The sequence below is a fragment of the Engystomops pustulosus genome, chromosome 2, assembly GCF_040894005.1.
Source record: "Engystomops pustulosus chromosome 2, aEngPut4.maternal, whole genome shotgun sequence".
Taxonomy (NCBI): domain Eukaryota; kingdom Metazoa; phylum Chordata; class Amphibia; order Anura; family Leptodactylidae; genus Engystomops; species Engystomops pustulosus.
The window spans coordinates 95,082,153-95,107,509 of NC_092412.1; the positions used below are offsets into that span (position 1 = coordinate 95,082,153).

The 25,357-nt window shown below is 40.8% G+C and overlaps 1 protein-coding gene across 2 annotated transcripts in view; it reads left to right on the forward strand.

Moving 5' to 3' along the window:
* COL4A2 (collagen type IV alpha 2 chain) overlaps positions 1–25,357 on the forward strand; it is a 178,849-nt gene that overhangs the window by 3,211 nt on the left and 150,281 nt on the right. Inside the window, exons 2-3 of one of the 2 annotated variants that reach the window (XM_072135559.1) lie at positions 3,394–3,485; positions 12,308–12,359. In XM_072135559.1, the coding sequence (XP_071991660.1) occupies positions 3,418–3,485; positions 12,308–12,359 (120 nt within the window). In that variant the 5' untranslated portion in view covers positions 3,394–3,417. Of the gene's footprint in view, positions 1–3,393; positions 3,486–12,307; positions 12,360–19,333; positions 19,478–25,357 lie in introns of those variants that run through there. The other variant, XM_072135561.1, reaches the window with a different exon arrangement.

Below are 25,357 nucleotides of genomic sequence, written 5' to 3' on the forward strand. Positions count from 1 at the left end.
GATGCTGCCCCCGTCTCCCAGCATCACCTACCTGTGGTTCGCCTAGAGAGGCCATTAGTAATTTCTTCAGTCAGTGGACAGATTCTCTGTCTCTGCAAATTGGGGCATTGCTCAAGGAGAGACTGTCATTTTTTGTACTCCCCCGGTCCTACGCCTTCAGTGCTTTTTTGCGGCAACACGCTCCAGTGCTTGACTGGCAGACTGGGGAAATCCTTCGTTGGTGAGCAGAGTGTCACTCTCCATCCGGTTCCCGGCATGTCCTCTCCGGACTCCTCCAAGCAGCTGACAGGCCTTCCCGCTTCTTATAAGAACTTTGCGGATGTTTTCTCTGAGAAGCAAGTGGAGATTCTGACACCACATCGTCCCTATGACTGCCCCATTGACCTGCTACCGGGTACATCTCCTCCACAAGGTCGGGTATACCCGTTATCTGTGCCTGAAACCGCAGCTATGTCAGCCTACATCAAGGAGAATTTGCAGAAGGGATTCATCCGCAAGTCATCTTCCCCTGGCGGTGCTGGATTCTTCTTTGTGCCAAGAAGGATGATTCGTTCTGCCCGTGCATCAACTAACGCGGGCTCAATAAAGTCATGGGGAAAAACCGTTACCCGTTGCTTTTTTATTGAATTCGGGGTGCCAAGGTTTTCACCAGACTGGTTCTGCGGGGGGCATATAACCTCATCCGCATCCGTGAAGGCGATGAGTGGAACCCTTCAATACTCGTTACGGACATTTTGAGTATCTTGTAATGCCATTTGTAATGCACCAGCAGTGTTCCAGGAATTTGTCAGTGATATCTTCCAAGAGTTGCTCTACACTTATGTCGTTGTCTACTTGGACGATATTCTGGTGTTTTCTCCTGACCTGCAGTCTCATCTGATCCATGTCCGGCAAGTTCTTAGGCGCCAAAGGGCAAATTGCTTGTATGCTAAGCTCGAAAATGCCAGTTTCATCAAAGTAGCCTTCTGTTTCTAGAATACATTATTTCTGACAAAGGACTACAGATAGATCCTGCCAAGCTGTCTGCCGTGCTTCAGTGGCTTTCTGGGCTCCACCAATTATTACCGTCAATTTACTCCACTTTTCTCCTCTCTTGTTTTTCCCATTGTGGCACACAGATATACAGCATATATACACGCACACATCCAGTACATACAACCCATGCACACAGATATACAGCATATATACACGCACACATCCAGTACATACAACCCATGCACACAGATATACAGCATATATACACGCACACATCCAGTACATACAACCCATGCACACAGATATACAGCATACATACACACACACATCCAGTACATACAACACATACACACAGATATACATCATATATACACACATCCAGTACATACACCATACACACAGTATATATACACACACATATATGTATCACATAGTATACAAAAAGATGAAAAAGAACGAATGTAAGCTATATACGAAGAATATAGTCTTTATTAATCATGACAAACAGTCCATAGGCACATAACAGTGGAATAATTAAAAACAAAAGAAGCAATACATGGAAGTAATAAATAGCTGTAAACAAACAGACATAGGTAGAGGGTAAGGCAATAAAGTGCAATAGATTAGAGGATCCAGCAAGGATGAACCACATATCATGGATGCATAATAAAATAAACCAATGGATACACCTAAATCATAGTTACCATACCAAACAATCAGACATGTATTGCACGACCCCAATACACACACATATATACAACATATTTACACATAAACACATTTACATGCATTTAAAGTTTACTGTATTAATTGTACTCACCCATCTTCATCGCTGTATGTCAAACGGTAATCGCATCACGCTTGGAACGTGGGGTCGGGGCGTGGGGGGGGGGCAGGAAGTAGACGAGGTGGGCGCGTCGCAGGAGAGGCAGGCGAGCTGGGCCGCAGGAGAGGTGTGGGCAGGACAGGCACCAGGTTCAGCAGCAGAGGTGGGGCGGCTCCTGAGCTGACAAAAGATTGGTCTACCCTCTTACTGTGGGCTGTTAAAGAGAACCATCAGGCAAATTAACCCCTAAAACTAAATATATTTTCATAAACTGCCATTAGAAAGCATTTCCCCTATCCCTTCATTGTCCCTCTACATGCCTGTAAACCTAAGGGTGGTGTCATACATGGCGTTTTAAACCCGTTTTTAGTCTGTTTTTGAGCATGCATTTTCAGTCCATTAAACTGACTGTTTTTGTCCATGTTTCCCAATTTTCTTTTAAGATAATTGGAAAAAACAGATGCGTTTTCAAAAAACACTCTTAAAAACGGGTTAAAAATGCCACGTGTGATACCACCTTTAACAATCAGGTCCTAAAGCTGTATGCAAACGACCTGAGAGAGGTCCAATAAATCACATTCAGCTGTCCAGCTTATTCATGAGTGGGAGGCACAGCCACACCCTGGTGCCTGACTGACAGCCTGTATAATGATGCTACTGCTGGTTCCTCTCTATACTTGCTGGTGCTGCCCCTGGCAGCCTGTATGTGTAGGAGAGATTCAACTGCTCCAGGATGCAGTGATGTGTATAGCAGAACATGTCAGATACTTGTGTATTTGATGGCTGTGCCTCACACATGTGCATTAGGAGGTAGAGCATGTCAGCAGATAAAACACAGACACTAGCAATGCTTTACTATATACTTTTCCCTAAAAGAAACTCAACTCAGAATCTTGGTAAAGTATAATTTTCTATTCCATACCTGGTATACAGGCAGATCTTCCCACCGTTAGCCACTACCTCCCCACGGACGTCATCCGGCCATCTGGCTGAAATTCCGCACCAGCGCCCTCACTGTTTTCTGTCATGGGCAGTAAGCATCGGAGCGGCTTTGTGTCCTTTGCCCGCTCTCTGCTTAGCTACGATGCTCAGGAGGCCACGCTCCCATGACAGATAACAGGAGCGGAGTTCGCAGGTGTGGGAATTTGGGCAGCTGGCCAGATGATGTTGATGAGGAGGTGGTGGCTAACTGTGGGAAGACAGGAGGAGACACACAACTCGGCTGTGGAGGCCACGCCTGTTTGACACGCTGGCTCATCTGCCTGGATACCAGGTATAGAATAAAAGTTCATTTTACTCATTTTGAGTTGAGTTTTTTTAGGGAAAAGTGTGCTATTAGGACTCTGTGGGAACCTGTGTATAACTGTTTTTATGAAAAAGGCGGCGAAAAGTTTCATTTTAATACAGCCCAGCTGCTTTTTGTTACATACAATGTATGTATAGTAACAGTCTTCCCAAATCTTTTGACATGCCACCTTAGGCAATATTTGACTGTTATTATAAGGCCAAGTGAATTCTTGTAATTATGCTCATGGTATATAGCTGAAGCTAAATAAAGAATATAATTTTTTTTCTCTTATTTCCTCTGATAGATAACCAAGGCAAAAGTAGCCAGGATGGAATACAGTGGAAGCAATACAAGATCCCATAGGAATCATCAGCAAAGAAAGAAGAGCTTGTCATGGTACGCAGTTGTTAAGCTACAAATAATCTCACTTGAAAGAGTTCTACCATGCTACAACTTATCTCACAGCAGCTTTGCAGATACTAAAATAAGCTTTTTTTCAAAATGTTGAGGTTACTATACAGTACTATAGTAAACATCTAATTCTTTCCTCCATGCACTGGTTAATGTATTGACATGTAGAAGTTCAACAACCGTAACCCTCAACTATCTGTGTCCCCATGTAATTTCACAAATGTTAGCACTTGTTGTAATCATAATCATGGTAAAGATTGCATAATGTTTTAACCCTTTAAAGGAAACCTACCACTTAAAACACTTTTTAAACTGTATGGCCGAAGCTGCTTCGGCGCAGGGAGGTACGCGCGGCGCACCATGCGCACGACCGTGCCTGCGGCTCTCATTCACTTCCTATGTAGCCGCGGGCACGGTCGCGCGCATGGTGCGCCGAGCACGTACCTCCCTGCGCCCGAAGCGATACTGCGTTTTAAAACACTAACAAAAATAAGCTCTGGCACCAGCTCACCCTGAGATGGTGCTCGGTAGTTCCCTCTTATACCTGCCACTTCAAGTGGTAGGTTTCCTTTAAAGACATGACCCTTCTTTTTTTCATTTTTATTTTTAACTACCTACAATTGAAAATCTATAACTTTTTATTTTTACATGTAAAGAGCTGTGTGAGAGCTTATTTTCTGCGTAACAAGTTGCACTTCGTAGTGACGGTATTTTATATTCCATGGCGCGTACTGGGAAGTGGGAAAAAAATTCCAAATGCAGTGAAAATGGTGTAAAAACGCAATTGCAACGTTTTCTTGTGGGCTTGCATTTTATGGCTTTTACTGTGCGCCCCAAATGACATGTCTTCTTTATTCTTTGGGTTGCTACGATTACGTGGATACCAAATTTGTATAGGTTTTATAATGGTTTTATACGTTTAAAAAAATTAAAACCTCCTGTACAAATATTTTTTGGGGGATTTTTCCATCTTCTGGCATCAATAACTTTTTCATACTTTGGTGTACGGAGCTGTGGGTGGTAGCTTTTTTTGTGACTTTTGATGGCGTTATCATTGCTATTATATTTAGGGCTGTGCAACCTTTAGATCACTTTTTATAATTTTTTTTATATTTTTCAAAATGGCAAAAAAAAAATGGCATTTTAGACTTTGGATGCTATTTTCCGTTACAGGTTAAATGCAGTGAAAAACCGTTATTATATTTTGATAGATCCGGCATTTTCGGATGATTTTTACTGTTTATTAATATTTATATCAGTTCTAGGGAAAGGGGGGGTGATTTAAATTTTTATGTTTTTTAATTATAATTTTTTTTTTAAACTTTTTTTTATTTTTACTTTTACTATTTTTCAGACTCCCTAGGGTACTTTAACCCTAGGTTGTCTGATCGATCCTGCCATATACTGCCATACTGCAATATGGCAGTATATGGGGATTTTACTCTGATAGCTGATAGCACATTGTAATGAATGGATTAAAACGAGACAGCTTCGGGCCTTCGTGAGACCCAAAGCTGTCATGGCAACGGATCGCCTCTCCCCGTGACATCATCGGGGAGCGACGATCCGCGGCAAGATGCCCATGCGCCGCCATCTTTTTGAAGCCACCGGCAGCAGTGCCAGCAGCGATCGAAGTGAAAGCACCTGCGATTGGTGTTTTTATTTTTATTGAGACATTTGCAATAAAAAGTCTCAAAAAGAAGCCAAAATTTGCGCCTGCCAGGATAGGAATAACTGACCATGTATCACAAGAAAAAAGACATGATCATACATAATGTGCAAAAAAGAGCCAACAAATGTCTCTAAAATTCACCTCAGAGAGACAGAACTATGATACATGTGCCCCACTGACACATAAGGGCACATTTACTTACCCGGCCAACGGAGTTCCCGCAATACATTAAGATTGTTCGCCCAATTTCCTGCATGTGTCGCTTTCCCAATCAGGTCCGCCAGAGTTCACCTTCTTCTTCCTGGTGTATGTAAGTGCTTGGCTTGCGACACAAGTTTAAAGTTAAATCCTGCGCTCAGTCCAAATCCTTGGGATTGTCCGATGGCCTGCCCCCCGAATTTCTGTTGCATAAAAGCTGGCTGCATGCTGTCACTTACAAATCCAAGATGGTGGCCCGACCCTAAGTTACAGGGTCATGTCTAGGGGCAACTGAAATTGTGTACAGCAGGACTGATAGAGACAGGTTGGACTTATATCTGTGAATTTCTCAATATTTGTTAATAACAGTGAATTAGAGAATGTGTTATTTTGTAATCCTGAGTACATATAAGAAACTTGTCTTCGTGGAAATACCCCTTTAATCCAGAGTGACTGTAGTCCCGAGATAAAAATGTTTTAAAAATATGTAAATTTGCCTGAGGTGCTCACATCACCTGAGCGCCTCATGGCTTCTCCCCCTCAGATTATGCATGCCCCCATTCATTTATATTCATCTTCTCCGTCCACTTGCACAAAACGTTATCCCTTGCGCAGCTGCACTGGTAAGAGAAAAGATTTCCAGACAGCCGGATGACATTAACACCTGTCTCTTCTCAAGCAGAGGGAGAGGGTGAATATTAATGAACTCGGGGGGCTTACATAATTAAGGAACAGAGGAGCCATGAGGCGCTCAGGTGTACTTTTAAAGTGGGGCATGTGCCACACTTCTGTCGGATTTGAGGGTCTGACTGTGCACCGAAACGCCCCCTTCAGTGACAAAATGCAAGCAGTTTGCACATAAAAGAACGGGCAAAGTCCGCCAGAAAACTTAGGACCTTAGTAAATGTGTATCAACATGTACGAAAATTGTTTTTTAGTTTCGCCATCGATCACAGGTAATACCGGTGGGTGTTTGCTGCCAGGGGCGTAACTAGGAGAGGCTGGGCTCCATAGCAGAATTCTATATGGGGCCCCCCTTACCCATAAAAAAATATATACATATTTAGGCAGCATTCACATAAACGTGTGTCCGCCCGGCTATAGCGTGGCAGGCACACGTCGGGCGCGATGGAGAGGAAGAAAGGTGATCGCAGCTCACCCCTCCGCTATCCATAGAGAATAGAGCCACATGGTCGTTCTTACAGCCATAGATTGTTCAGGCTCTATCTCTTTTGCGGCCAAGGCTCGAAACAGTGAGTACTCGTGGTGCTCAACGTTCCAAGCCCAGGCGTATAGAAGCCTATGGGGAAAGTATATCCAGCAGCAAATTTGCAGCCAGATATATGTCCCTCATACGTTCTTATGAATGTATCTTTATACAGACATGTTTATACAATTACACACATTTATACACTCCTATATACATACATTTATGGTTCAATAAACTTTATTGCAAGTGAGCGAGAAGCCTACAAGTCAGGCACATGTTCGGGTCGCAGCCCCATATTTATCTATGACAAGGATCATAATCAAGCAGGACTCAAGCTCGAACAAGCAAATATGAACAAATCTAATATTAACTAAACATCTAGGGGTGGAGAATATACATACATTTATATACTTTTGTACACACACATAAATTTCTACACTCGTATACTGGCACCTAAATACATACAAGTATACACTTATACACACATATTTATGCACTCTGTTACACTGTATATACAAACTCAAAAATATATACACATCACACATACTGCATACACATTATAAACTATATATATTAAACACACATACAGTATACACTGACCATATATACACATACATGCAGTATAAAAACGCCATATACACACATGCTGCATATACATACAGAATATACACACGCATACGGGAAATACACACACACATTCAGTATATAGAGCATATACACACGCATACGGGAAATACACACACACATTCAGTATATAGAGCATATACACACGCATACGGGAAATACACACACATTCAGTATATAGAGCATATACACACGCATACAGGAAATACACACACACATTCAGTATATAGAGCATATACACACGCATACGGGAAATACACACACACATTCAGTATATAGAGCATATACACACGCATACGGGAAATACACACACACATTCAGTATATAGAGCATATGCACACGCATACAGGAAATACACACACACATTCAGTATATAGAGCACATACACACACATACGGGAAATACACACACACATTCAGTATATAGAGCATATACATACATACCATATACACAGCATATGCAAAAACATGTGCACATATATATGCTTATATACAGTAAATATGTGTGTCTATAAATACAGTAGATGCATATGTACACATATACACAGTATATACATATATACACAGTACATACACAGTATATACATATATACACAGTACATACACAGTATATACATATATACACAGTAGATGCATATATATACACAATATACACATATATACACAGCAGATGCATATATGCACAATATACACATATATACATTTATACACAGTACAGGCGGTCCCCTACTTAAGGACACCCGACTTACAGACAACTCATAGTTACAGACGGACCCCTCTGCCCACTGTGACCTCTGGTGAAGCTCTCTGGATGCTTTACTATAGTCCCAGGCTGCAATGCTCAGCTGTAAGGTGTCTGTAATGAAGCTTTATTGACAATCCTTGGTCCAATTACAGCAAAAATTTTGAAACTCCAATTCTCACTGGGACAAAAGAAAAAAAATTGTCTAGAACTTCCATTATAAAATATACAGTTTCGACTTACATACAAATTCAACTTAAGAACAAACCTCCGGACCCTATCTTGTACGTAACCCGGGGACTGCCTTGTATATGCATATATACAATAATACACAGTATATAAGTATATACACAATATACACAGTATATACATATATACACAGTATATACACAGTAGATGCATATATAAACAGTATATACACATATACATAGTATATAGACAGCATATACACATATACATAATATATACATATATACACATAGATAAATACATATGTATATAGTATATACTTACCCTTTCAGATGTTTTGGGGCTGTATGGGTGAACACCCGGCCGTGGCTTCAGGCGGGTGTTCTGGCGGGTAGGTGGGTGATCCCATGGGTACTTGTTCGTCCGGGAGGTTCGGACGGGGGCTTGATCGGACGGGGAGGGGGGACACACACACACTCTGGGGGAGTCCTTTGCTTGTTTGGCCTTGGGGGGGGGGGGGTAGAGGGGGCGCTTGTTCGTCCGTGCGTGCAGGCTTGTTCGGGCGGGTGCTTGTACGTCCGCCGGGGCGGGGGATCTGGTTAGTGGGGCAGTTACTCGTTTGGCCGCAGGATGGGTTTTGTAGAGTGGGGAGGAGGGACATCCGTCCGCTCTGTCAGCGGCCGGCTGTGCCAGCATGCAGGGGGGTGGCCGGGCGGTCACCTGTGCAGGGGGGCGGACGGTGTCCTGTGCAGGAGGCTGACGGCTCACGGAGGGGGCTGACGGCTCACGGAGGAGGCGGGCGGCTCACGGAGGGGGTGGGTTTAGGAATGGACACAGAGGTAGGGGCCCGGGAGCACGATCCGGCAGGCACGGACATTGTGGGGACACATGGAGTCCGTGCATCCCGGGCCCCTTAACCTCACGGGCCCCGTAGCAACCGCTACGGCTGCTACGGCGGTTGTTACGCCACTGTTTGCTGCAATATGCTCCACCTCATTATGATGAGGGCTCACCCTGTAGTATTGCAGCTCAGCTTCATAAGTGAATGGAGCTTAGGTGTAGTACCACTCACTCCCCATCAGGGTCGACTCCAAGTTTCAGTAGGCCCCTGGGAAACAGACCCTCAGTGGACACCCTTGTAGTGAACTCACATGGCACCATTAAAAAATCTGAAACTATTTTATATGTCCCCCTCAAACCCTATGGATTCATTAAATGCAGACCGCTTCACCCCATGGAGTCCTTATGTGCATCCTTATGTTGGACCCTCCCAGCAGCTCTGCGCCCGGCACTTGCCCAGACAGGCCCAGTGCTGGCGCCAGCCCTGCTACCCATGGCAGAAGAGGAGCAGTTTTTGGATGTAAGCAGCCATACCTTTCAATCTCCGGTCAACCCCTTTAATTTCAAATCCCATAGTCAGGACTTCAAAATGTACATTATGTTATAAAGACTATTATGTAATATTATTATGTAAACTCAATTGTGACATCCGCACACCATTACATACTGTCATAATTTTTCTGCTAATCCTCTGCTATCATCCTGTCTCAGCCCTCTCTCCTAAACCTAGCATTTTAGTTGCTAAGAAGGAAGGAACAGGAGATGTAGATTACAGATTGAGAGGTCACAGAAGGGTATAATGCAATAATACATGATGGCTTATACAGCAACAATTATTGCATTCTACCTGATTGTGGATATGTCTGGTGCGCATGCTTGATGTATTTTGCCATTTTGTTTCCTCGAGACACCTCATGTGGCACGTAATCTGGCTCCCAGCCGCGATTTTTACATGATGACTTGCTGAGAGCAGCCCGATGTGCACATATGACGCTATGATAGGTATACGACTCTTGGTTTCAAAACGCAGCTGCTTTAGATTAATTACTGATTGAGGGAGAGGATACATCTAGTGTCAGCCAGGACACTACCCCCGGGAAAGAAGGCTGGAGTAGCTAAAACGTACATGTGATAGCACAGGTAATCTTCATGCTATTTAACAGTAGGCTAGTTTGCTATGAAATTTCTAATATTGTTGTAACGTGTTTTTTTGATACCCTGTACTCATGCATATTACCCTACGGCAGTGATGGCGAATCTATGGCACGAGTGCCAGAGGTGGCACTCGGAGCCCTCTCTGTGGGCACCCAGCCCATCACCAGAGATGACTTCAGGTATCTTCCTGCAGTCCCAGACAGCCCAGGACTTGCTGTGCACAGAGCTATTTTAAGGTGACAGTGTTGCCTGGGACTACTGGGGGAGTGGGAAGGTGTGGATAGATCTAGATTATCATTGTAGCTCCTGCTCTGGCCCTGTATTGGCACTTTGCGATAAATAAGTGGGTCTTGGTTATAGTTTGGGTACTCTGTCTCTAAAAGGTTCCCCATCACTGCCCTACGGTATATATTTATGAACCGTGATAATTTTTGACAGAGATATTATATCACAGGTGCGTTCAGTGCAGTACTGTTCCCATATTTTAATTACTGTAAATTTTTCTGTATAAATAAAGATACAAGCTTTTTTACTGTAACTTTTGGTGATAGCTTAATTCTTTGCTCTTTTGGGTGAACAAATGTCAAGAATGCCTAGGATGCCATGAATGTCATGCCTTCCGTTGAAGCTAAAATTTAACCTTTCCAACATGACAATGATACCCTTCTTTTAATTAACCCCTTGAGGCCCAGCCCCATTTTTGTATTCTGACAAGCGTCACTTTATATTTAGTTATAACTTTTGAACACTGTTACTTATCAAAGCGATTCTGAGATTGTTTTTTTCCCAGATGTTGTACGTCATTTTAGTGGTAAATTTTGACTGATAAGTTTTGCGTTTATTTACCAAAAAAAAAGAAAAAATGATGAATTTTTGGAAAAAATTTCGAAATTCAAAATCACTACGTTTTCAGGCAGATAGATTTACCACCTAAATAAGTTGCTGAATAACATTTCCCATATGTCTACTTTATATTTTCATAATTTTTGAAATGTCTGAAAAATTTATTTTAATGTCACGCGGCTTACAAAAAAAATATCGTTTTTCCATATTTTCAGAATTGATTATTTTGGGGATAATTATGGTTTTGAATGAAATTTTAAATATTTGGCATTAAAACCACCCTACATAATCAACCCATTTTCAAATCTGCACCCCTCAAACTTTCAGAAACAGCTTTTAGAAAGATTGTTAACCTCTTGAGATCTTCATAGTAATTGAATCAAAATGGAGGTGAAATTTATAATGGTCAAATTTTGTTGGTTATATGTTCATTTAGCCCCAAAATTTCCAAAAGATAAAAAGAGAAAACCCATCTTACAATTGTTATGCAATTTCTCCCGAGCACAGAGACCCCCCACATGTGGCTGTTACTTGTTTTATGGTCGGCCACAGTGAGGCAGAAAAGGGAAGGAGCTGCCAGGATTTTACTTTTCTCATTGGCCCCTTTTGTAGGCTATAAAGTTTTCGCTTTTTCATTATTGGGGTCATGTTACAGCATTTTTTCCAGTGTTACCATTTTGGGGTTGGTATCCCCAATTGTTGAAAATTTAGGAACTTTCTTTTGAGGTTAGCAGTAGAAAAGCATTAATTCCGTACTGGATGTTTAATTTTTTTTTTTTTTTGTGTTCCTCGTATAGCCTAATAATCATTTTATCTTTATTCCATGGGTCAATTCGATTGTGGGGATACGAGGCTTGAATATTTTTTCTTTGGTTTTACTAAATTTGCCAAATAAAACCCTAATGTGGGGGAAAATCTATCATTTTTGCATCATCGTCTTCCAAGTGGTATAACATTTTTACTTTTTTGGCTACAGAGCTGGTTGATGGCCTTCTGTAAAGGTAATACTCCAAAAATGGTTATGGGCGTGATGGCGTAGCTGATGCAGATGGGACAGCTAAATAAAAGCCTCTCTTTTTTTTGTTTGGTCCTCTCTGGGATCTTAAGGAGAGTGGAAGGGGAGGGTGATTTTCTCTGAAATCTATGTTTTGTAGTATTGTTTTTTTAATAATATTTTGTACTGTGTAGTTACCATGTCTTTATTTTTTTGTATGGATTAAATGAATGAAAGAAAAGATTTATATTTCTTACATGAAAGGTTAATATGATCTGTCAAATGGTGGTGCTTTGTAGTTATTTTCTAATACATAACACTGTTTATTTTGTTTTATTCAGGATACTCCCAGCACTAATGTTGGCAGGGTTGCTTTTCCAGAATGTTGATGCTGTAAGTATGTTTTAATCAATTAAGACAAGTACAGCTAAGCTTAGGTTCTTTGGCTAAAGACATAATTTAAAAAATACAAATTTGACTTATAGAACTGGCAGAAACCATTATGAAAACTCTATGAAACCTAACATTGTCAATTGTGCTCATAAGGTGCTTTTGATATGATATTTGTTATGTTGTTTAATTAACTAAGAAATTTAGTTACAGAAAGCAATTTCTTATTTAACCAGCTCCGCACAAAATCTCAACATGATAACTTTGATTTCCACCTTTACCCCACGGGAAGGGCACACACAGACTCACAGGATAGGTGCCTTAACATAATCTTTTGTTATCTTGTCACAAAATTAAGTAAGGACAGATGTGTAGGTAAGGCACTGCTTTTTGATCTTAGTGGTAAAGTGAGTCAAAGCTAATATTATTGTATATACAGCATGTGCAGGTTTCCCATATAAATTTTGATGCATACTTATAAGTGTACTCAGGCCCGCATCTGCCATGAGGCAAGATGGAAATGTCGCCTCAGGCGGCCGTAATTTGGGTGATACGGGTGGCCATCGCCCCCCGAATCGCCCACATGAAAAAAAGGAGAAAAATCAAATGATATACAGAGCAGTGCCGGCACAGATCCTTCTGTCCATGCCAAGCATGACTGAAGGTGAGTAATTTCTTTATTATTTTATAAAAAGGGGGGCTATATAATGAAAAAGGTGACTGTATATAATAAAAAAGGGGGACTGTATAAAAAAAAAGAGGGGGGCTATAAATAATAATAGAGGGGGTCTGTATATATTGAAATAGAGGTTGTATATATTGAAATGGGGGATGTATAATTTTGAAAGAGGGGCTGTATATAATGAAAAAGGGGGGCTGTATAAAATAAAAGAGGGCTTCTCTATATATTGAAAAGGGGTCTGTATATAATAGAAAAAGGGGGTCTGTGTATAATAAAATACAAGGGGGCCTATATATTAATAAAATACAAGGGGCCTGTAAATAATACAATACAAGGGGGCCTGTAAATAATAAAACACAAGGGGGTCTGTATATAATAAAATACAAGGGGGCTAAATATTATATAATAGAATACAAGGGGGCTAAATATTATATAATACGTGTGCTGTGTATAATATAATAAGGGGGCTACATAATATGTAAGGGGGTTGTATATTACAGAATGGGAGCTGCATATTTTATAATAAGGGGGGCTGTATATAATATAAACAAGGATGCACTGGTTTGGGGTGGGGTGGGGACGTAATTTCAATTTTCGCCTCAGGCAGCAAATACCCTAGTGTATTTATTATAAATCATATTTAGCCTATGCAGTTCAGAACAAAAGATCTTGAAAATATCCAAATACAAAACACATTTTCGCCCAAACCTCCTTTACAATGAATGCACTCCACTAGGTATATACGATAAACTGATTCCTGTCAGATATATTCAGATATCAATTATTTCATCATTTTCCATCGAAAGACTTTTTGGTAAAATGTGTTGTCTGTTTTGTATAACTATAACCCATATGCCCTGTTACATTGAAAACTCTACCTATAAACCAGAACCAATGTTCCAGCACATCCCTGATGTGCTAAAAAGTCAATTTCTACAAAAGCCAAAAAGCCGGTTTCTGCAAAAACTTTATAAAATTTTCACATACAATACTGCATCCGACAATACAGAAAAATGTGCACCTAAAGGGGCTTAGTTGGAGTTTGCTATACATTTAATACAGAGACTTCACAGAATTGTTTTGCACACTATGTTAAAGTTCCACCTAAAAAAAGATGGTGCACACTTCCTGAGCAGTGTAGGTTGTGCAAGATAATTGAAGAAGTGCGCTGGTGCAATCTGGAGCACCCTTCGCATTAGTGAGGAAGTCTGCAGTTTGCCTCACTTTTGATAAATCTGGGCCATTTAATATAAACACACAGTCACCTGGCAAACCTTCTCTCAGAGATGCATCAGATATATTCAAGGCCATTAATTATGCATATATGATTGCTTGTATCATAGGCATCTTGATAAAAATGTCCCACTCTACTCCCCTTCCCCTAGTACCCAGGGGGAAAGATGTTAAAAAAAAAAAAAAAAAGGGAAAAGGGGTATAAATAAAATTATAGTAATTCATAACCATCTATTTTTCCATTTGTCTTCCTGTCCTAAGTTGTTAAACCAGATTTTCTCATATTGTTTAACATTCCTTAGATGTTTTTACCACTCTGCAATTGTTGGCATCCCAAAAGACATCCAATGCTTAACTACCATAGATCTATGCAAAAACAATGTTTTATTTACTAATAATAATAATTACGCAGTGCTGCACAGAGAATTTATTACATTTATTTGACCCTTGGACCACTTTACATTCTCCAAATTTTACTTGATTTGGGAAATTGAAGGCTACCTGTATTGCCAATAGAATAAAAAAAATCTGTTAAAGAAAACCTTAAAAAAAATGTCAAACTATCTAATAACATCTTCTTCATGAAATTAAAATAACTTTTTTTCATGAGGACTTGTCTAGAGACTAAGAAGTACAGCAGATAAAGTGAATCAATGAAGTGTACACAAGAAAAGTAAATCAGATTTATGTTTGTTCATTATGTGCTTGGTAAATTATGAGTGTGGAAGCTGCTTTTCTGCAGAAAATAAATAACTTTACAAGACAGAAGTAATCTTTGACCTTGCAGGTCAGTTGACTAACTTCTGTTTTATATTAGCAGTGCAAGCTGTTGGATGATGTTAAAGGACAGGGAGAAGGTTCACAGATGATATCATGAGAAAAAGAAAACCATAACTGAATTTCACATGTAATGTGGGAGAGAAAGTGCACAAACACTCTGTTTGAAAGCCATTTCTAGCATAAAGGAAATAAATATGTAGGGTGAACATTGAGAGTCCTGTCACCAGATTTTGACCACCCTTACTAACAATGCCTGCTGATGAAGGGTCCACATATCACCTAAAATTAGCTGCCAGTGGGACACTGTACCTTAATTACAGACATTTTTTCTGATATGCAAATGATCTTTTTCATTTATGTGGCTATAAGCAAAACAATTTTTAGCTAAAAGAAGGGTGTCAGTTAGTTATTAGAGCTCTATAGGAACCTGTCACTGTCTGTATATGTGTAAATGCGGTGACAGTTCCCTTTAAAACTACTTCAAGAAAAAAAGTAAATTTTTTGGACTAAACAGTCTTCAGACTAGCATACACTCACCGGCCACTTTATTAGGTACACCATGCTAGTAACGGATTGGACCCCCTTTTGCCTTCAGAACTGCCTCAATTCTTCGTGGCATAGATTCAACAAGGTGCTGGAAGCATTCCTCAGAGATTTTAGTCCATATTGACATGATGGCATCACACAGTTGCCGCAGATTTGTCGGCTGCACATCCATGATGCGAATCTCCCGTTCCACCACATCCCAAAGATGCTCTATTGGATTGAGATCTGGTGACTGTGGAGGCCATTTGAGTACAGTGACCTCATTGTCATGTTCAAGAAACCAGTCTGAGATGATTCCAGCTTTATGACATGGCGCATTATCCTGCTGAAAGTAGCCATCAGATGTTGGGTACATTGTGGTCATAAAGGGATGGACATGGTCAGCAACAATACTCAGGTAGGCTGTGGCATTGCAACGATGCTCAATTGGTGCCAAGGGGCCCAAAGAGTGCCAAGAAAATATTCCCCACACCATGACACCACCACCACCAGGCTGACCCATTGATACAAGGCAGGATGGATCCATGCTTTCATGTTGTTGACGCCAAATTCTGACCCTACCATCCGAATGTCGCAGCAGAAATCGAGACTCATCAGACCAGGCAATGTTTTTCCAATCTTCTACTGTCCAATTTCGATGAGCTTGTGCAAATTGTAGCCTCAGTTTCCTGTTCTTAGCTGAAAGGAGTGGCACCCGGTGTGGTCTTCTGCTGCTGTAGCCCATCTGCCTCAAAGTTCGACGTACTGTGCATTCAGAGATGCTCTTCTGCCTACCTTGGTTGTAACGGGTGGCGATTTGAGTCACTGTTGCCTTTTTATCAGCTTGAACCAGTCTGCCCATTCTCCTGTGACCTCTGACATCAACAAGGCTTTTCCGCCCACAGAACTGCCGCTCACTGGATGTTTTTTCTTTTTCGGACCATTCTCTGTAAACCCTAGAGATGGTTGTGCATGAAAATCCCAGTAGATCAGCAGTTTCTGAAATACTCAGACCAGCCCTTCTGGCACCAACAACCATGCCACGTTCAAAGGCACTCAAATCACCTTTCTTCCCCATACTGATGCTCGGTTTGAACTGCAGGAGATTGTCTTGACCACGTCTACATGCCTAAATGCCTAAGTTGCCTCCATGTGATTGGCTGATTAGAAATTAAGTGTTAACGAGCAGTTGGACAGGTGTACCTAATAAAGTGGCCGGTGAGTGTACATACCCTTTGCCTGGGTAGATCAGGACCATGTTCTTGAAAGATGTCAATAGAAGTTGGATTTCTTTAGAAGAACAGACATATGATCACTGAAGAGATCAGTGGCAAAGCAGTGGCGTATCTGACTGATACCTCTACGATGAACGAGGGAGTCTCTTCAAAGTCCTGTGTTCTTTGATAGACCATCTATGTTGCGCTTCTGATTGGCTGCAGCCTGTCACATGCCCCTTGTAGGGAATGGGAGGACTATTAGGAGTAAATCATTGAATAGCAGGTGGAAAAACCTGCTATTATAAAACTACAAAAACAACTATTTTAAAAACACCAAACAAAAATAATGAAGCTAATACTGTCCAAAACAAACATTGCAGCATTTATCGTGTTTGTCTGAGACCAAATGCATGTTCCGCAATGCTTTAGGGGAAATGTTGTACAGACAGGACTTTTTGGCACAAATGAAATGAAAAGGGCTATGTTTGGAGAAAAAAAAAACATGAACATTGTGAAAGGAGGATCTTTGTTTGCGGTTATTTGCAGCCCCAGGACCTGGACACCTTCTTATTATTCAAAGTTAGAAGATTAAAACTGGCACCGCAATGGATCAAAATATAGGGCCCTTCCACAGAGTTCTATCGCATAAACATGTGTTCAGATTTCCATCGCATAAACATGTGGTCAGAATTGTATCACATACACATGTATCACATGCCATACAGTACATTTCTTAACAATATACAGGCGGTCCCCTACTTAAGAACACTCGACTTACATACAACCCCTAGTTACAAACAGACCACTGGATATTGGTGATTTATTGGGCTTTAGTCCTAGGCTACAATGATCAGCTGTAACAGTTATCACATGTTTCTGTAATGAAGCTTTATTGTTAATCCTGATTCTTATGACAACCCAACATTTTTAAAATCCAATTGTCACAGAGACCAAAAAAGTTCTGGCTGAGATTACAATGATAAAATATACAGTTCCGACTTACATACAAATTCAACTTAAGAACAAACCTACCGACCCTATCTTGAATGTAACCCGGGGACTGCCTGTATCTCATAAAATAATGTTAATGGCAGAATATATCACATTCAAAACACATGCGTCCTTATCAATGTCCGTGTATATTGTCAGTGTCTGTATCCAACTTTATGTGCAATTATAGTCCCAAGATTAAATATATTAAGGGAAATAAAATTGATACAGTTGAAGTTTATATGGTGGAAATACAATAGTTACTTACGGTTAGGGCACATATAGAGTGGTGTCGGCAAGAGACAATAGTGAGAAAGCCAGCTGTGTTTCTAGTTGCGCGCATATGCTGTGTGGTTTCCAGATGTACTCAAGTCCCAGCGAAATGTAGCTTGGCCGCAGCTGGTATTTTAACCTACTACAAGGTATGGATAGGGGATCTTCGCAGGAGATCTTTCTCAATAGTCAGCAGTGGTTAATCAATCCTTAGCAATGGTATTCAGTTGTTGGAAATGTTTTAGCTTATTGAATCAACAGTAACCTCAGAATATTCGGCAACTTGTCTTGTAAAGAGTATGACACTTTTGCTGACACAGTGATAATAGCTAGACTCGATTGGGAAGATAACATTTTGTTCCTTCCTCAGTAACTGAGTGTGTTGTGGTTGACCTGGACATTTTAACCTCTAGGTACTTAGGATTAGGTATAAAACCTGGAATGGACTCTTATTTAAAGACTATACAAGACATTTAACGGACTACAGAAAATATATTACAGAAATATATGTAATACAACAGGTATATATAATAGACTGCTTGCTTGATTCATTAATCCTAATAAATAAACATATTAATAACTCTTCAAAGAAAATGGATTGGAGCATATTAATAACTCTTCAAAAAAGAATTATAGAGATGTGATGCATCAGAGAGTGCCATAGGTGCTGGGTACAGCCTGACGCCATGGCAGTCTCAGATGCAGCAGACCTCAAGAAAGCAGTTGGTCCTTTTGATCCTTTTGGTCCTTTTAAAACTAATGAAATACCCAATGTGTGTAGTGTCATTTCCCACATTATACAAAAGGCTTAAAAATATTCCGATCTCCGATCACTGAAAATGATTGCTAATGATGTGTCCTGAGAGAGCATACCCTGAGATGTGTACCCTAGGATAGCTGCAGGTGAAAAGTATAACACTAGATGGGCTCTGTGTGATATACCAATATCTCCCACTCTCATGCCAACACCTAAAGATATTTTCTGACCCTATGCCTTTCTAGTATTCCTATCATCAGGGGTCAACACAATATTTAATTTGCCATGATAAGCTGTGCTCATGCTGTCGCATTGATATTAGCAACAAAAGACACCTGGTATATAAATTAAAAACTCCTCCCCTCTGGGTGTGTCCTCCGGTCCGCCGACCCAGTCAAAAGTGCCTTACCCCTAGAGAACCTCCTACCAGATTGAGACAGGCACTCACCGCCACTAAAACAGCAAGGGATCCACCCTCGCCGCATAACATGTGACTCTGGTCACATGATCGGACTGGAGTCAAGCGTCACGTAACCTTAGCGACCCACCAAGGATGAGGAAGGCTCCCAGTAACAGCAGTGATCCCACAGCCCATGCTAACTGAGCTGCAGGGATCACCGTGCATGTTATGCGCGAGGGTGGATCCCTTGCTGTCTTAGCGGGGGTGAGTACCTGTCTTTGCAGAGAATTATGGGGGTTTTGTAGGCAGTTTTATTAGAGATATACAGGTTATAAAAATAGTACTTACTTTGTAAATGCAGTGTGCTTTGTGCTCTCATATTAAACAGTTAAACTCTGCAATTGACTGTATCTTATTAGTTTAGATTTGTAATTGTGACCACAACATTTAATGACCTAACCCTAGGTCAGAGAGTGAAACAGCCTCTGAAGCTACAGCATAGAGGGGCTCTGTTAACGCCCTTAGAGCCCTTCAGGCTCAATAGCAACATTTTAAAAGTTGAAGATATAAGGAATGAGACCATGGATCACAATTGTAAACCACAGTCATGGTGCATTGATCATGCTTGATTGTGAGATGTCAACTGAGCCTTATATGTCCCCCCAAACTATGCTGCAGCACTAGGATAAACAATTCATTAACAGATGATGTCTCTTAGGCACTGCCATCCTGAACCATGTCCACTTAAAGACACATATGTGAATTAATTGCAGTCCTCATGTTTCCATCTTCCATCCCTGTAGCTGGGTAATACTATGCTATGTTTCAGTAAGTGAGAGGTACTCAAATATCAACTGTTTTTAATTATTTCTACTTTATTCATTTTAAGTAAAGTTTTCTGTGTGACTGTTGTAAACATAAACAACCCTAAAGTTGTTAACCCTAAAAAAGAAGTTAGGCACTTATATTTGTATAAGTTGAATATTTGCATCAATTTTGCCTACAAACAACTTTATACATATGTAAATATTTGTACATTTTACCCCAGCTAAAGCTGCAGTCTGCTCGCCTTGGCAGAGAATACATGTGGTTTCAATAATATTTAAAAAAAAATCTTATTTCAGAACCTACAGTAATTCACGTACCCAGGTCATTTCATGACTACAAAATAAATCTTGTGAAAATCTCTCTGAGCCGGCCTTATCATGGCTACATCTGGTTGCTTTATACATAATTACACCTTCTAAGAACTTTTACTTTTGTTGATATAGATGAGTAGCTATCCAAGGCTACAATGAAAAACATTAAATAAAAATGTTTCCATTTTAGTATAAACTCTGTGCAGGTGGCATTTCATTAAACTGGGAGAATGTATACAATTTTTTATTTATGTTTAGAACTATCCATATAGTACATTCCCACTTGGTAGCCAAAATTACTATTCATATTTCTAATTTGTAGGAGTATATATAGATGCCAATAAGTTTCTTTATGTGGACAGCTTACATATTAGAGCTATACATGAGTGAAGTCAGATTAAATCATCAGGTATATGAGCATTATGGCATTAAATAAATGTAGACAATCTCTAAGATTTAGTCCGTGTCATGTATCATCAGATGTCCCATATGGAAAAGAATGGGGTCCTTTACTAAGGGCCCAATTCGCGTTTTCCCGACGTGATACCCGAATATTTCAGATTTGTGCCGATTTCCCCTGAATTGCCCCGGGATTTTGGCGCATGCAATCGGATTGTGGCGCATCGGCGCTGGCATGCACACAACGGAAATCGGGGGGCGTGGCCGAACGAAAACCCGACGGATTCGGAAAAACCGCCGCATTTTTAAAAAAATTGTGTCGCGGAGCTTGCACTTACCTTCACTAGGAATAGGACTGTGAACTTGAGTGCGTTCCGATGCTCTTCAGCGCAGCAGCACCAACCTGGTGGACGTCGGAGGAACTGCCTTAATGAATCCCGGCCGGACCCGAATCCACCGCAGAGAACGCGCCGCTGGATCGCGAATGGACCAGGCAACTAAATCTGCCCCATTATCTTATGCAGAGTTTCTGGTGGCCACATTGCTGCATTGTAGAGTAGCAGAAAATGAATAAGACCTAAACAAATCTCAAGTTGTATAAAAACCTTGCAGTGTAAATTGCTAAAAAAAATATGTCCAGGTTTTTGGCATGTGTGAATTTTAAGCGAGTCTACTAGTAGTTTTAAAAACAGTACTTTTGAAAACAGTAGTTTTGCAACATGCAGACAGTGTTAAAGAGGACCTTCACGCAATTTATCGGCACTAGGAGCTGTTTACTAAAGTCAGCAGCTCCTAGTGCTTGATCAAATCCCGGAAACCTCCGGTAACGCTATCAAACACTGAGGCGGGGTACAGTGTAATTGTAGGACAGCTCGCAAAGCTGTATGACATATTCATGAGGGGGCGGGGTTGGGGCATGGCTAGGGGCGGTCACGCTGGCCTATGGAGCGAGCGGGGCGGTCCTGGGAAGAGGCAGCGCCTCGGAACCGCCCCCCTCATGAATACAGTTGGTTTCCGGTAAGGCTATCACTCTAACACTGCTGCGTTTGATCAAGCACTAGGAGCTGCTTACTTTAGTGCTGCTGCTGCTTACTTTAGTGCCGAAAATGTAGGTGACAGGTCCTCTTTAAGTATTGGCACTGGTGATCTGTGTAACCAGAGCTTTTTGAGTATAATTGGCACCAGGTGTGTGAAAATGTTTTTTGATTCCAGGATTGTACCTGGACTTGGAGAACTAGAGAGTCTATTCAAACTGCTGTGTTCTATGATGTCTGCAATCAAACTTCTCCCTAGCCCCTGCCCTTTTCTGTAACATATATCCAGAAGACTGTTGCAGGTCTAATTTAGAGCAAACATAAGTGAAGACTTCTCACAGAGGAGGACATCAAGTCCACTGAACCATTCTGTAATTATGCTTACATTGCAGGACAGTAGTGGCAGACACTTAAAGTGAATCGCAGCATCATAGATGACTATGATGCTGTAATTCCAGGTCTGGGGGCATGTTCAATGTAGAACCTACAGCTCATATTTCATGGACTGATTAAGCCTTATGGGGTTTGTTGAAACAATTTCACCTTTTTATTCCGTGGCTGTACATAAACTTTTAATTATTATCTATAATTCATACTACAAATTTAGTATTTTTTGTTTTCTATTTTGCTTATGTACTGTGTTATGTTACTTATGTTATGTTACTGTGTGATTCAGTGGTACAGTGATACCTCGGTTCTCGAACATAATTCGTTCCGGGAGGTCGGTTGAGAACCAAATTGTTCGAGAACCGAAACAAAAAAACCCATAGGAAATAATGGAAACTGGATTAATTCGTTCCAAGCCCCAGAAAATGCCTATTTACTGGCCTAATTTGTATATAATATGTAGAAAAACATGAGTCTCAACAAGAAATAAGAAAGAAAAGTGTATTTATTAAAACAAAAAAAATTAAATGTACTGTACAGTACAGTAAATTGTGTTTCATTTACTGTACCTGTACCAACCTTTATGGCAGGAGGGAATGAATGTGGAGGGAGGAGGGAAGGGGGATGGTTATTGTTCTGTTGGAAATTCCTCTTCAATAACAACAGAGGGTAACTGCTCTTCGGGTGTTTCTGTTCTCGGTGTCTTTTGCTGAGGAGAATCAGAATCTTGCTCTGCAGTTGCTTGTCTGATTTCTTTACGGAAGAATTTGTCAATGGTTTGCTGTTTTTTTCGGCTTTGCAAAATTTTGCGGAAAGTGGACATAACATTGTCATTAAAAATGTTAACTGCTCTATTTGCTACCACTTTATCAGGGTGATGTTGTTCAACAAAATTGGCGATTTCTGCCCATTTAGCACACATTTCATGAATAAGGCCACTAGAAATATCCTCCACTCTCTCCTCTTCTTCAGAAGAAATGTCTTCAACCATATCCTTCTGCTGCTGTTGTTGTAGGTGCATTAGTTCCTCGGTGGTTAACTCAGCAGCGTGACCTTCCACAAGTTCGTTGATGTCATCTTGTTGAATGTCAAGGCCCATGGTCTTTCCTATGGCCACAATATCATCAACCACAGCAACATCTTCATCAACAACAGGAGCTGACTCAGGTTCTAAAGGCTCACTGTCCCTTTCAGGCCAAAGTTTTCGCCATGCAGCATACAATGTGCGATGAGTGACATTACTCCAAGCAGTGTCAATCAAGTTTACACAATTCAGGATGTTGAAGTGTTGTTTCCCAAATTCCCTTAGAGTTAACTGTGTGTCATTTGTCACTTCAAAGCACTTCCGGAAGAGGGCCTTTGTGTACAATTTCTTAAAATTGGATATGACCTGTTGGTCCATGGGTTGCAGAATAGGGGTTGTATTGGGGGGTAAGAATTTTACTTTTATGAAGCTATAGTCATCAACTAGATCTTCTTCTAAAGCTGGGGGGTGAGCAGGAGCATTGTCCATCACTAATAGACATTTTAATGGCAAATTTTTTTCTGTCAGGTATTCCTTCACTCGAGGTGCAAAAACTTCACGCACCCACTCTGTAAAGAATTGTCGGGTAACCCAAGCTTTGGTGTTAGACCGCCACATCACAGCCAATTTACTCTTCATGACATTGTGCCTTTTGAATGGCCGGGGATTGTCAGAATGATAGACAAGCAAGGGTTTTACCTTGCAATCACCACTTGCATTTGCACAAAACAAAAGAGTAAGCCTATCTTTCATAGGCTTGTGCCCTGGTAGTGCTTTTTCCTCTTTGGTTATGTAGGTGTTGGCTGGCATTTTTTTCCAGAATAATCCGGTCTCATCGCAGTTGAAGACCTGCTCAGGAACAAACCCTTCTGCCTTGACATAGTCACTAAATTCTTTTATGAAGCTATTAGCAGCCTCCTGGTTTGCACTAGCTGCCTCCCCATGCCTAGTGACGCGATGTATGCCACTTCTATGTCTGAAATTCTCAAACCAACCTCTGCTGGCTTTAAACGTGAAAGCACCTTCACCACTTGTACCAGGTGTTTCTGTGTTCAGGTCACTAAATATTTGGAGTGCTTTCTCACAAATAACGACCTCATTGATGCTGTCACCTGCTAACTCTTTTTCTTTAATGAAAATAAGGAGCAGCTTCTCCATTTCCTCCATTATCTGAGGTCTTTGCTTAGTTAACAGTGTAACACCTTTGGCAACACTGGCAGCCTTTATAACATCTTTATTCTTAAGGAAGGTAGAGATGGTTGATTTTGGCATGCCATACTCTGCAGACAGATCCGACACACGTGTGCCCTGTTCATATTTGCCAATGATTTCTTTCTTGAGTTCAATCGTTGTTCTCACAACTTTCCGCTTACCTTTGTCTGCATTACCACTTCTGGCTTTCTTTGGACCCATGTCTAAGGGTTAAATTCAGTGTACAGTACAGTACAGTAATTTGCAGTACACACTTGCGTGACTCTCTCCACAAAGCGACTCTCTCTCTCACTAACTCACAATGATGACGCAGGCAAGGCGCTGGGCCGAATGAACGCCATTCGGCTCAACTCGGCTAATCTCGGACGTTCGGCTGTTCGAGTTCCAAATATTTGTTCGGAGTCCAAGACAAAATTTTCTCGAACTTCCTGTTCGAATACCGATTTGGTCGAAAGTCAAGGCGTTCGAGAACCGAGGTATCACTGTATTTGTATAATTTATTTGCTAGTTTGGCTCAGCATAAGACATGAAATAACTGGAGCGCATTATGGATTTTGGAGACCTTTTTTCCTGTTGCTGGTATTCTGACACTAAACTACCGTTGCACATGTTGTAGGGTTCCAAAAAACTTAGAAACACCATCAAAGTAACTACATTTTATAATGTGGACAACAAATGGTATTCAATGGGGGGAATTTGGACAAAAACTTTTTGTGGAATTGAAAACATTTTGAGAAAAAACCACAGTTATTATTTCGATTCTGAAGCCTTTTTTTAACCTTTAGTATCTTACCAAAAGTTACCATCCTTCTGCCATTTTCTTCTCCTAGGTGTACTTTATTGGAATAAATAAATTGGCACGTATTTGCTGCACATAAAAAAACTGCAGTAGCAAGGCGTCTCTGCTGCAGATTTTTTTCTGTAATGTCACTAAAATACTACTTTATAC